Raw genomic sequence first — 13,858 nt, 5'->3', positions numbered from 1 at the left:
TAAAACGATTGCAGACGCGACACGTAACTGTGCCAGCGGTCATGAAAGGGGAGGGTGCAGGAAATTTCAGGTCCCCTCTGATTGGAGCGCTGCGCTGCAGCGCTAACATTCCTAGGTAAGGTACCTACCTTCCTTCAAAGAGCCCCTAATTTTCCCCACCAGCACCCCCGGCGATTCCTCGGCGCCCGCCAATCGCAGCTTTCCTGTGTGAGCTCAAGACTACCAAAACGAAATTGAGAAGATATCACAGATTGATGCGGACTGACTGTTTTGATATCTTACTCTGTAGCTTTGGAGTGACTTTGAATCAGTCTCACCAACACAAAACAATATATCTACAGGAATACGAGCAGGTTTATAAAACAAAACAAGTACATAGCTAAGTTTTCTAGCACACAGCCGCTGTCGATGATTTGCACGAACAAAAAGAAAAAGAAAAAAAAGGGAATTGCCCAATAATGGGTGAGAAGAACGACTTCTCCATCATCAGAAATGTCAAAAAAAAGAACAATCGAAGAATGTATAGGAATAGCCCGATGCGGGGGTCGAACCCGCAGCCTTGAGATGGTGATCTCTCGTAAGAGTCTCACGCTCTACCGATTGAGCTAACCAGGCCAGTTAGTCTGATTATTGACAGCAAGTGTGTTGTTTTACCATATAAAGGCTATTGAGCTGTACACGGAAAAGTGATCATGACTCGCTCATCAACGTGTACTTCAGATTCCACATCAGGATTTTGGTAATACGAAGCAGGGGTTGTGCCCACCGTACCCTTCACCTTTTTAACCGATAAGATCGAATTATGCCCTTCTCAACCTTGACACTATCTTCAAGTTCTGGTGAGATGCGCGTAATGGCGCTCAGACCGAAGCACAGCGACAGAAAGCTAAATTTAGTTAAGCTTTTAATGCTTTCCCTCCGACCGCTGGGGCCAAGACAAAAAAAGAAATTGCGAAGAAAAATCTTGTCTAATAAAGTTTGAAGACCTTGTTTCCATTAATAATTGAAACGACAGTAAATAGGCTGACAAATGGCTTTGACGGAGTGTTGCTATTAGTCGGACCGAGTGGTCGGCGATCGGTCCGGATACCGAAATGAGTCGGTCCGGATAGCAACCGCTCGCCGTCTTGCCGCCTTTGAACTTATTATCATAATCGTGATTGGTGACTGACGTGTCCACACACAGCCCTATTACTTGCTAATTACCGGGTTTCGTAGATTTAAGTAGAAGCAGAGCCTCGTGTTAAAAACGATCGGCCGAAGCCGTCTGCTTGAACGCCTTGGCCGAGCAATGGAGGGGTTGACCAGCGCTGACAGCCTGGTTGGCAGAAGCAGCGTGGCAGGTCCGCACTTTCGCACAGTTATTACACCAGGCCAGCCAAACTAACTATTTCAACTAGTTACTGCCACCATTTGCTTACGTCTTGAATTCGAATTTCTCCTTGCCACAGCGCGGACCCTCTCAATTTTTCAGCTTCCCCGAATCAATGTTCAACAGGTAGCCCATGCTCTAACGAATTGCTCGCTGATACCGATCGCGACCCGCTCCGTCATCAATTTGTACCACCTCCCCTCATCTTTCGTGAGACCCGACCTGCGGCGTTGACCAAGACAACCCCGACCAAGAAGAGACCGCATTTGCCGATGTCGCACTAGCGATTAAGGCTTTCCTGCAAGTGCCCGTGGGCATCCAGCCACCATGAACTACTTTGACGACTATGACGAGCCCCTCGCGGACGACGGGCCGATGAGCCACGAGCCGCCCGCTGCCGTTGCCTCGCCACCAACGCTCGCACAGCCTGGCCAAGCCGCGGGTGCTGCAGCCGCAGCTGCAGGTGTTGCTAGTCAACCTCGCTCATCCGGCAATGCGACGATATACCAAACCACGGGCTCCGATGCCTACACCTCGGCCATCATGTCGCCTGGGGGCTCGGGCCCCGCACTGAACCCGCGCTCTTGCGTAACCTGCCGCCGTCGCAAGGTGCGCTGCGACAAGCAGATGCCATGCTCCAACTGTCGCCGCGCCCAGATTCCCTGCATATTTCCTGCACCGGGCCGCGCCCCGCGTCAGCAGAAGCCAAAGGACCCCAATGCGCCGCCCAAGAGTTCCAGCCAGCGCGAGGTTGAGCTGATTAAGCGCCTGCGCAAGCTTGAGGGCATCGTTGAAGAGTTGAGCGGGCAAATTGAGGTGGAATCTGGCAGCGGCCGCCAGGCGCACTCGGAATCTCCACGCGTTGCCACGAGCGGCGAAGCCTCTTCGCACAGCCAATACTCTTCTAGCCTGGATTTATTTGGCGGTCGGCCGGCTAGCGAGAGTGGTCACGAAACCAATCCCGACGTTCTGCGGAAACGAGACGTTAGTCAGCAATTCGGTCGAATGGTTCTTGGTGATCACAAAGGCACGACCAGATATGTCAGCAGTGGTTTCTGGTCAAAGATGAATGACGAGATTAATGCTATTCGCGCCGAAACACAGAAGCTCACCGACGATGATGACGAGTCCGAATACGACGAGTCACCCATGCAAACGCCAGATACCTTGGGCACACTCAATGACCACCACTCATTTATCTTGGGCTATCGATCCGCCGATGTTGACTTGGGAAAGCTACATCCGCTCCCCTCGCATGCAGCATTCCTTTGGTCAGTTTATCAGGAAAATGTCGAGCCTCTAATCAAAATTCTCCACGTGCCAACCATCGATGTTTTACTGAGAGAAGCAAGAAGAGATGCCACTACATTGTCCCCTGCCAACGAGGCCTTGGTTTTCGTCATATATTTTTCTGCTATAACCGCTCTTGAAGCAGAAGACGTTCAGACAAACTTTGGAGCTGACAAGTTCGCTCTGCTCGCACAATATCGTTTTGCCGTGGAGCAGGCGCTAGCCAAGGCAAATTTTCTAAACACATCTGAAATCACCGTTCTGCAAGCCTTTACGCTGTTCCTGCTTGTTAGTAGGCGCCATGACGATAGCCGCTTTTGCTGGTCTCTGACAAGTCTAATTGTGCGCCTCGCGCAAGGCATGGGCCTGCATAGAGACGGCACGCACTTCAATTTGCCACCCTTTGAAACGGAGATGCGAAGAAGGGTGTGGTGGGCGCTTATAACGCTAGACCTACGATCCGGAGAGGAGCTTGGTACTGACATGGTTATTCCGGACGGAGGTTATGACACACAGCTTCCCTTGAACATCAACGACGCCGACATAAGCATAGACTCCAAACATTTCCCGGAACCCCGTGAAGGCCGATCGGACTGCGCCGTTGCTGTCGTCAGATACGAGATTTGTGCCCTGGCGCGTCGCATTCATTGTGCGTCTTCTGCCATGATGATGAGATCAGAAACGAGTAGCATCGCCGAAAAGGAGCAGATGCTCATCGAGGTGTACCGGCGCATCGAGGACAAGTTTCTTCGGCACGTTGTTGATGAGATGGATCCCTTGTACTGGGTTGTTGCCATGATCACACGCGTCATCATGGCCAAAACGTGCTTGGTGATATACCACCCCCTTCTTTTCCCTGGTGCTGAAGAGCCGCTGTCCAACGAAGTCCGTCAGAAGCTTTATGTTGCTGCGATTGAGATCATCGAATGCAATCATAAGTTGAGAACCGATCCCCGCTGCAAGCAATATCGCTGGCTGTTCAAGACTTACACAACTTGGCACGCCATCTCCTACGTTTTGGTGGAAACTTGCCGCAGACCCTGGACGCCGCTGGTCGAGCGTGCATGGCATGCTGTAACTGGATACGAAGGAGACCCGGTTGAGCTGGCTAAGAAGGCTGATCATGCTGCGGTGTTCATTCCACTGCGCAAACTCTTTGCACGCGCACGACGACACCGTGAAGCTGAGATTACCAGGCTGCGCTCCAATCCGGATGAAGCACGGCGTTTGAACTTCTCGGAGCGCATGGATCCAGGGCCTGCTCGTTTTGGACCTGTGCGTGGTGCAGAGCACATCATGGACCAGGCGAGAGAGCGCTGGAGACTACTCATAAAACCCGAAGGTGCCAGTGCCTCATCTTGGCTTGGCTCGAAAGCCGTAGGTGGCAGCCGCAAGATGCCAGCAGAGGAAAATTTTCAACCAACACCGGCGCCTACTGATGCAGGCATCGTCACTGGTCAGCCGATGGAAGCAGGCCCGTGCCCGTCACCCTTTGATATCAGTTATGCAATGAACTTTGTGGACACACTAATGGCTCAGAACAATGTGCCTATGGCTGACTTTTGGGACATCAGCAACTTGGATCCAGCTGCTGCCAACGTGAATCTAACCACCCAGCAGGCGCTAAAAGATCCAGTCCTTGGAATTCAGACGCCCAAGGATGACAGCGGGCAGCCTCTTCTCTGGGCTGACCCCTTCTCTACTGCAGGCATCAAGCTCGACGACGTCCTGGCTGACGATGCAGAAATGGGGGATGATTTCAATTGGCAGGATTGGAGCCAGAGCATTCGCGGGCTGGAGCTCGGAGCCTCCCAATCGCAACCTTTGAACCCAAATCAGTGCTGGCCATAACACGCTTGGCCCACGTGGTTGAATGACAATTGGATGAGAAAAAACATTGTGTTATTTTGCATACTTCTTTGGCGCGTGGAGTGTAAATGGTTAATAGTTGAGGTCAATGATGATACCCCGGTGGGACTGTGAGGGTGACGCTGTATGATGTGCGTCTCTAGCAAATTTAATGTGCATATTCTTCAACTAATGATGGTGTTTATTTCGAGAGAATTTATAATGATAAAATTTGCACATTCATTCTTGCAGTGCTTCGCCGCTGCCTCCTGTCGCCTGCTGTCATTCGCTGGTGGGGCTCAAGCTTGATGGCATCTGCCTAAAAATTTAAGACTTCAAATAGTGACAAAGATTTCCAGACAGAACAACCAACAGGATAGGCCGAGAATCGCAGCGCACAAGATGGATCCCGGTCGACAAAATATGATTAATAACCCTGGGCCATCGAGGGGACGCGATGGCACGTCACCGAGATACGACTCACGCAATCGCGTATCGAAAACTTCCCGACCTGCACCGTCCCAATCAGCAAGCAGGATAGCCACAAGCTATGTGTCGCACGAGGAGCAGGCACGTCAATTTGTTGCCGACGAAGATAAATTTGTCCTGCGTCAATCGAAAAAAAAGGCCGACATTCGTGTTCGTGAGAACAGAGCAAAGCCCATTGATTATTTGGCGTTCCTCCTTCGCTATATTGACGAGGAGTGCGACGTCTTTGACGACGTAGAAGGCGATGATGATCTAGATGTACCAGAGCCAGCGGAAATTGTCCAGAAACTCGATTTGGAAGGACTGAAGACATTGGAAGCCGATATCAAGAACTATTACGTTCTAGAAACAGAAGCCCCAAATAGGGAATACTGGGAGGCTTTGCGTTCGCTGTGCAAATCGCAAAAGGCAAAACTTGACCCGTCCAAGCACGATAGGCGTGTGGTCAGCAGCGTGGATGACGATATCAACAAGATTCTTGCACCGAAAACCTACGAGCAGCTTGGCGCCCTCGAGAAACAAATAAAGGCGAAGCTCCGATCCGACGAAGACATTGATATGGACTACTGGGAGCAGCTCCTTCAAAGTTTGCTTGTTTGGAAGGCCAAAGCTGTTTTGGCAAGGACAGTAGAGAAGATTACGAAGAAGAAACTTGAGCGAAGGAGCCAGTCATCTGGCAAGAGCAACAAGACGGCAGCGGCTCCAGCACAGACACAAGCACAGCCCAAAAGCACGCCGAACGTGCCAGCTTCAGAACCAAGCGGTAATTCTGATGCCTCGCAGGCCACACAGACACTCTACGATAGGGAGGCCGCCCGGGGAGTTTCAGAAAACGAGGAAGTATTTGCTGCAGAGGAGGATCTGACGGCAGAATCGAAGCCGCAATGGGCCAAAGAGCACCAGGTACGCAAGCCGAGATACTTCAATCGAGTTCAGATGGGCTATGAGTGGAACAAGTATAACCAGACGCATTACGATCACGACAACCCGCCACCCAAGGTTGTGCAGGGCTATAAATTCAACATATTCTACCCAGAGCTCATCGACAAGACCAAGGCACCTACTTTTAAGATTATTCGCGAGCATGGAAGAAGGAGGGGCGAGTCTTTTGCGGCGGCGGGGGAGGAAGATACGTGCTTAATCCGCTTCATAGCCGGACCTCCATACGAGGATATTGCCTTTCGGATTGTGGACCGTGAATGGGATTACAGTGCCAAGAGAGACCGCGGATTTAAGAGTTCTTTTGACAAGGCAAGTTTGATTAAAACGAGTTGGCGGAAGAGATTGCGGCAATCTGTTCCGGGCGGAAGTGAAGTGGCAGTCAGCCGGGAGCAACTACAGCTAACGTGTTTCGAGTTCACAGGGCATCCTACAGCTGCATTTTCAGTTCAAAAAGGTAAGACCTGCATATAACTCCCGGGACAGCGTGTTATTTCCACGGGAAAATATTGGGGCTGACATGTTTGCTCGTAGATATTCTACCGAAAATAAGGACAAGAGGCCAGCGTGCTATCATGGGAGTAATGGAAAATCTGACAGTGGACTGCATCTCTTGATGATACTCTTTTCGACTGACAGGAAGTCGAGATGCTACTGGCATGAGCTTTGGAAACAAGCATGGTCGTGGTCGTATCGGTATGTCGAATCGCATCTTGCACCGAAAGAAGCAAAGATGAAAGAAATGAAGAGTATGAGCAATTCCGCCCCGCCCCGCCGAGACGTGATTATATTGTTCAGGAGGCCCGTCGACCAGCCCATGAACGGGGAAGCCAGGCTGCATGTCGCACAGGAGACTTCTAGAAAGTAGGACAATGGCCATGGCAGGGCGATGTGAGTCGCGGTACCACTCAGCAGTTTGAAGCGTGCGTGTGAACAAGCAGCTCTAGTCATTGTACTGCCAGAGGATATGATTCGCAGACAAGATGCTTGCACCTAGTGTGGTCAGGTTGTGATGTGTACTGTGTGTGGCTCACACGACGGCATGTCCGGACTCTGGATGCAAACGGCTTCTTGTCACGGAGCAACTTGCGCAGTTAGAGAGGCCTTTTTTTGGGGGCCTTGTTTCGAAACAGCAAAAAGAAATTGGGATTGGCAGGCCCACAGCGGGTGTTGGGAAAGCTGTGGCCTCCCGTTGAACACGTCGTTTCTACTATTCTGCTGATATGGTGGTGGTGGTGCTGTGTAAGGTGTGCGGTACCTCCCCGCGTTGCGGCAGTGCGGTGGGTTGGAAGAGCTAAGGCAAGAAGCCGTGATGCTTTGCAGAGCGAGAACAGGAGATGAAAATCTAAATTGGCAATGACTCTCAAGTTTCAAAACCCCTTGGATGACCGATCCGGACAAGGTGCGGAGCACATTGCCCGTCTGACGCTTCAAGTATAGTTGAAAGAAGTTGGGTAGTAGTAGAAATCGGACCATTTCGGCCCATACAAGACTTATTTGGCGAGAGACTGTGCGTGTGTAGTGCGCTGCGATGACACGAAATGCCAATGAGAAGGCCGGCTTCTGAAGCACGAGCTCTTGTCTGGTGCTAGTCTGGGCACTGTTTTTTTATTATTATTCACAGTGACACAAGCTCATTGTCGAGCGACACGAGAGAGTAAGAGTAGGACGGCGCAGGCATGCATGCCACCATCGCCTCTAGCTTCCCTTTTTTTTTTTTAACCACAAGTTCATTTACTTGTTTATTTTGTTTTTAATTCTATTTATTCAATTTTTTTTTAGTGGCGAAACACAAGGGGACAATGGGAACGGTTCGATCAAGGGTTGGCCCGTGATGTGGCGAACGCTCGTTCCAGCTTTCGTCTCCCGCGCTGCCCATTTCTTTTTTTTTTTTTTTTTTTGTGCCCGCAAGAACATGACGCGCGAACCTCCAGACGCCGGCCAGCGCGAATGGGAGGCCAGCGAGACACACATAACACACTGCAACAGGCGCACGCACCAAGTAAAAAGAAGCGCACAGGGTCGCATTCGGCAAGGAAGTGGGCACGCAAGGGAGGGAGGGGGAGGGGGTTATCATCATCAAGACGTCCCCCGCGCACCGGCCTGTCCGCCGTCCATGACAAGAAGCTCGAGCCACGGAGAGAGAGCAGCCGATGGGAAGAAGTCATGGAAGTGTACGTATGAATATGGAGTACGGATAGGTAAATAGAGTGGTAGAGTGTGTGCTTCTCTTCCCCCCTGCCCTTGCCCTTGCCCTTTGCTCTCCCCTCCCCTGCCCTCTCCTCCCCTGCCCTCTCTAGGTACCCATGTAGCAGAGGGTTGGACAAGCCAGATGGGATGCCTTGATACTCCCACACCCAGCAAGGCCCCCCTCCCCTTCCCTGGTTGCCCCCCCTGGGCTTTCTGCGAGCCCACCACACCCACCAGCCCACCAGCCCACCAGCATTGTCTAGATCTTGGCCTGTGTTCCTACCAGGGCCTAGCGACCGTTGTGGGGGACCACACACTCCCCTCCCCATCTTGTTCTGCTCCCATTAATCTGTACAAGAGAGATGGGACTGTTTGAGGCTGCGGTTCACTCTCAACAATAGAAGCGATTAGCCCCAAGTCCCAATTCGAGAGCTGGACGACTTTCCTTGCCGGACGGGCTCGCGCGGGATCCACAGATGAAGACCCCCCTCCTACTACCTACTACCTACTACCTAACCTAACTAACTTGCTGCATCTCGTCCTCGAGCTGCGGCAGTGTACGGGCGGGCGGGCGCCTTTTGCCGACTGCTCATTCTCACTTATAGATATAGCCCGTCTGCTCCCCTCCCACATCTTGTTTCCCGCAACCATAAACGCAACGCAATCTTGTCTTTGCTGGTACATATTATTATTCTTCTTCTTTTTGAACATTCTCCCTGTTTCTTGTCTTTCATCTTGTGAAACTGCCTTGTTCGATCCCCATCGCCTGCCATATCCTTGAGCGACTGCGTGCAGGCAAACTTGGCGACTTGCTGCCGGCTAATACCTACCTACCTCTGCTCTCGCCACACCCGGTTCGTCTCTTTCTAGAAAGCAGACACACACTCCTTTTCTTTCTCCCCGAAGCAGCAGAAGCCTAGCAGTCAGACCACAACGGCGTTATCACGGCAGAACCCCACGACAATGAAAACCCTTGCACGAATGAGTGGCCAGGGCGAAAGTCATATTAAGCTGCCCTCCCCCTCCGCATCTCCCAGCCTCATCCAGAACCCTCTCGACATTATCAAGTCTGATTCCATTACGGATATCCATCTGGCAAAGTGGAAGGCTGAAGATGATTTGATGGTCAAGGCAAACAACATACATACACCCGAATCATCACCCTCGGCCACCTACTTTTGCCACCAACAACAGCCATCTGATACCGACACACGGAGGCGCGAACCCATGTCTCCGCCGGAAAACTACTCAAACATTTCTTCCCCCCGAACCTTTGGCTGGCCACCCTCATCAGAGTCTGGAGAGAGTGAACCTTGGACGTTGCACCACCACGAGCTACTCCCGGACCACTCTGCCTACGCCAACTCACCATCATCACCCGCTAGTGGCTGGGATTGCTCGGTTCCCTATCAGTTCCAAGGCGCTCCTACATCCGCCGGCTACTTTCCAGACTGCACTGTATCCTTTTCCGCATCCACTCCGCCCCCGATGCAGGCCAACTACTCTCCCGTCTTTGAGATGGCATCAAACTACGGTAGCCCGCAGTACCCCTCGAGTCAATTTGGGGATGGCTCGCCTACCCAGCTCCCCATGATGGCTGGCATTCCTGACATGGGCCAAATGCACAATGAGCATACCTCACACCATGATTACTCGGCAGTCATTGCAACGCCACCGAGTGATTACACCTGCAGCTCGGATTTCGGCAAGGCCAAGGGCGATATTAACAGCCTTCCCTACTCGCAGCTGCTTTTTCGAGCGTTTATGAGCTCGAATACAAGAAAGCTGTCACTCCGCCAGATATACCAGTGGTTCGAAGATAACACGAACAAGGCGGTAAATAACAAGGGTTGGCAAAATAGTATCCGTCACAACCTGAGCATGAACAGGGTATGCTTTGTTTTATTGCTTGCAACTTTCGATGTTTATGATTCAGATATTAATACGCGTTCTTTTTTTTCTAGGCTTTTGAAAAGGCACCGCTGAAAGAAGACGGAACAGAGTCGAGGCGAGCGACTGAGTGGGTGCTAGCAGACTGGGCGCTTAAGAAGGGCGTGCAGAGCACAACTCGGTATCGCAAGGGCAACGTTCGGTCAAAATCGAACGGCTCGGAACGTGATTTGTCGAGCAGCCCATATTCTGGCAGCCGCAGGAGTGCCATGGCTTACAGTGCCCGCGGCCGCGACAGGCTCTACAACTATCGAGTTCAGATGCATGGTATGGCGCCAGACTCGAATCTATACGGCCCCCCGATGCCGCCGACGCAATTGGGACCTCCTATGAATGGATATGGCGAGGTTGAAGGATACATGACTCCGACGGGGGGCTTGTCCTATTCGCCCATGGAAGTGCACCAAGGCTACAACGGATACCAGCAAGAAGATGCCACGGGATCCAACAGCTACTCCATGTATCATCTTGGACAAGGAAATATAGGCGAGTATGCGATTGTGGGCGGCCTTGCCGATGGTACCCTGGCAGGGTCCCAAGTAGGTGGCGTTATGCCACCATCAGCCGTCGGGGTCCCGTTCGAGGCTCAGCTGTCGCCTGCACTTGGTGGACAAATACCACACGACCAGCATCAGAGCAACTACGGGCACGCTGACTACGATTCGAGACAAGGGATCAGTATCAACGCTGAGGGCGTACACGAATAGGATGGGGGGGGGAGGGGACGCTGGAGCAAAACATGAGCATGGGGTGTAGTAGGTGGTACTGGGACCAGCCTTTTTGCTGCTGTGCAACCTGTCACACGATGGACACGCGCACCAGCCCACCCACTTATTAGTTCTATTACTTGCTTGTTGAGCGGGCGCTATCAAGAGGGTTGAAATTTGACGAGTTTATGTTTATGTTACAAAAGATGCCAAGAAGTCAAGGATGGATGGATAATGATGATGAGGGGATGAGGGTATTTTTACTGGGCTCGGGACGAAGGATTGAGTTTCTGATTTTTTTGAAGGTTTTATTTTTGGATTTTCTTTTTTTTTTACATTGTACAATACATGGATGCGGTGGCTAGATTTCTTTTGACGAATATACAGTCTTATTTATTTTGAACATTTCTCTCAGCCACATTGGACATGATGAAGCAATTGAAAAGATCTCTACTATCCGTGACTCGGTACATACATGGCCATTCGGCGACATGATGGCGTGGGCGACATGTCGGCCGTAGCAGGAGACGTACGGTAGCGACAACGATGGTGGCTGGCCCTTGCACAATTAAGCGACGATGCAGAGATATAGTGCAAAGTCCCTTGCACAAAGTCATCTCACTTCCCCCCCCCTCTCCCCAATGGCACATCATACTGGTAGACGTAAACACTTTACGGATTACAGGCCCGGGGGAGGGGTGGTGTCAATGTTGCGCCACGACCAAAGCTGGCTGGTACCTTGCGCACCAGCAGCGCAGAGGCCCAGGGGCGGCGGGCCAAGTTGACGGGGACGGGGGGGAATGATAAAAAGCCTCGTAATTGATTTATGCAGGACGACAAAGAAAAGTAACTTTAAGCGACAAATTTAGGTGCACAAAGTTGGGCTTTTGGGATTATTTTGGTTTTTTGGCTCGCTGCATTGGTTAGGTGGCTGAGCCAAAATAATAATCATAATAATAAGAATAATAATAAAGTGCCGCGGACTTTTTATCCTATAATGGTTTGGCACTGCAAGCAAAAGTCGAGTCAACTTTTCGGATCGTTTAGAGGCCTCGTTTAGCGAGAACGATGCGCGGTTGTTGTGCGAAACTTGCGGGAGGGAGGGCACATGGCAACCAAAAAGTTTCAACACCCCAATCACTCTCACTCATCACTCCCCCCTCATCATCACCCCCATGGGTCGAGTCCGGCCACCCGGGTACTACGAGTCAGTGGATGGGATGTGCTGCCGGGTTAAGGTTTGTTGTGTCTTGGAATGTGAGGGCGTAGAAAATGTGGGAGCTGTCAAGCGGGTACGTACTTACAAAAAAAACATGGCCATCTTCTGGTACGGATGTAGAGGTGTGTTCTATGAATGTGTTATGCGAAAGGCAGTGTGTGGTGTGAATGGGTGGCTAGGAAAAAAAAAGTGACCAGGACCACCAAAGGGTTACGAATAAGGGCGGGCGCACTGGCCACGCTGAACCGAGTTGAGCAACTCGACAGAAGGGTCATGGAAACGTTATAGAAGGATCTGATGCATGGATGTAAAGGTATGGGCTCTCAGCCATCCAATCGCCAAGCCCACTTCAGCACGCACACCTCCAAAACGGCCCTAGTCAAGACGTTTTGTTTTTTTGTCCGAAGAGGGGAGGGGAGGGAAGGGGGGCGGGGGGAGTATAAGGACATGCAGGGCTGGGGCCGGCGCTCCCAGAGGGAGGGGTGTGCGTTGGAAAAGGTGAAGTAGAAGAAAAACAAGGAAAAAAAAAAGAAAAGAGAAGACCCTGATCAACAAAAATCTAACCTTATCAACAATCGCTGTCAATGGGCTCTTCAAATCTCAGACCAACATCAAGATTAAACATGCAGGAATCGAATCTCAGAAACAAAGTTGAGACTTTGATAGCCCCCCAGAGGTCTTTGCCAACTTTCCAAGCCAGTGGATTTGTGCAAATGTCTGTGTTGTCGTCAACAAGAAGAGCCAGCCGTGTGCCACGGAGCGCCCTGTGCTTCAAGACACTCTGAACGAGGACGAGAGACACTTTTTTGGATGGAAAGAGCAAACGCCCGCACTACTGGTAAAAAAGGTCAAGCCACCATCTCTCTGGGCGCAAGGACAGGGAAGGAAGGGGGGGGGGAGTTATCAGTGACCAGCTTTATTAGCCCGGCCTTTTCAGTGCCATTGCAACGCCCGCAACCGTTCTGTTTTGACACGACATACACCTCGACACCCTCTTTACCCCCCGCGGGTCTTTGCCGCAGTTGCTTGATTTTTTAAAGCCCATTGTCGAGCTTCCATGGACAGACACCACACCACACACACCTGTCCTCGGCCCCCCCCCCCCTGTGCCCATCTGTCATGTCTCGCTGACATCTGTCTGTCTGTCTCGCTGGCAATCTGGTCTGCTTGTCTCTCGCCCAAAACCGCGGAATCAGAACCGCGAAACTTGACAAGGGGAGGAGAAAGGGGACCTTTTGTTTCTCGGCCGCGAGTGCGCTGTCAAACTCCGAGCGGCCCGGGGCTCGTTCTTTTTTTTTTTGCCCTCTTGAGCCGTTCGTTATCCGTAAGTCTATTTTAACCCCGCCCGTTATAATTCGGCCGAATTGGGCGCAATTGCGTTTTTTACCCATATTTTAAACCGCATTTCCCACGCGAATATCAACGGATCCTTTTTAAACAAAAAACGTGGCCGACTTTACAATAAAACGTGGAGCTGCCCGTCAGGAAGAGAAGAGGGGGAGGGGGGGAGGGGGGGGGTGTGGTCGCTGGCGCCATTTATCAACTGGCAGATCATTATCAAGTGGCTAACTAGTTTAGGATCTGAATAGGAAAGAACAATACCAACGATGCGGGGTCCTCGTGGGTTCTGGTAGAATGGGGAAAGGGCGCTGGGCCGAATCCCGCGCCAACAGCCAGCTTTTTTAAATCTTGGCAGCTAAAAATACGCGGGGGGGCACCAGTAATAGGGTTGTTGAGTGAGAGGGCTTTTTTTCTTCCCCCGGCACCCAGAAGGGGCAAAAAGAAAAAAGGACGCAAATAGAAGGGGGGAGGGTTAAAAAAAAAGAGGTTCTGTCTCTTTTGGGCGTTTGCCTA

The 13,858-nt window shown here is 51.4% G+C and overlaps 3 protein-coding genes across 3 annotated transcripts; all 3 read left to right on the top strand.

The window, feature by feature from the left end:
• Positions 1–1,699: 1,699 nt before the first annotated feature.
• BBA_01669 (fungal specific transcription factor) lies at positions 1,700–4,513 on the top strand (the record flags this gene model as incomplete). Its single annotated transcript, XM_008596766.1, has 1 exon — positions 1,700–4,513. The coding sequence occupies one exon, from the start codon at positions 1,700–1,702 to the stop codon at positions 4,511–4,513; it is 2,814 nt and encodes a 937-aa protein (XP_008594988.1).
• A 399-nt stretch (positions 4,514–4,912) lies between these two features.
• Positions 4,913–6,490, top strand: BBA_01668 (cactin-like protein; the record flags this gene model as incomplete). The annotated part of the gene is made up of 3 exons (XM_008596765.1): positions 4,913–6,295; positions 6,363–6,395; positions 6,473–6,490. 3 exons carry the CDS (start codon positions 4,913–4,915, stop codon positions 6,488–6,490), a joined length of 1,434 nt encoding a protein of 477 aa, XP_008594987.1.
• A 2,601-nt stretch (positions 6,491–9,091) lies between these two features.
• On the top strand, positions 9,092–10,785 carry BBA_01667 (forkhead domain-containing protein; the record flags this gene model as incomplete). Its single annotated transcript, XM_008596764.1, has 2 exons — positions 9,092–10,018; positions 10,093–10,785. The coding sequence occupies 2 exons, from the start codon at positions 9,092–9,094 to the stop codon at positions 10,783–10,785; spliced, it is 1,620 nt and encodes a 539-aa protein (XP_008594986.1).
• Between the last annotated feature and the right edge of the window lie 3,073 nt (positions 10,786–13,858).

This window comes from Beauveria bassiana (genome assembly GCF_000280675.1).
Source record: "Beauveria bassiana ARSEF 2860 unplaced genomic scaffold BBA_S00003, whole genome shotgun sequence".
NCBI classification, from domain to species: domain Eukaryota; kingdom Fungi; phylum Ascomycota; class Sordariomycetes; order Hypocreales; family Cordycipitaceae; genus Beauveria; species Beauveria bassiana.
This window is presented reverse-complemented; position numbering and strand designations above follow the sequence as displayed.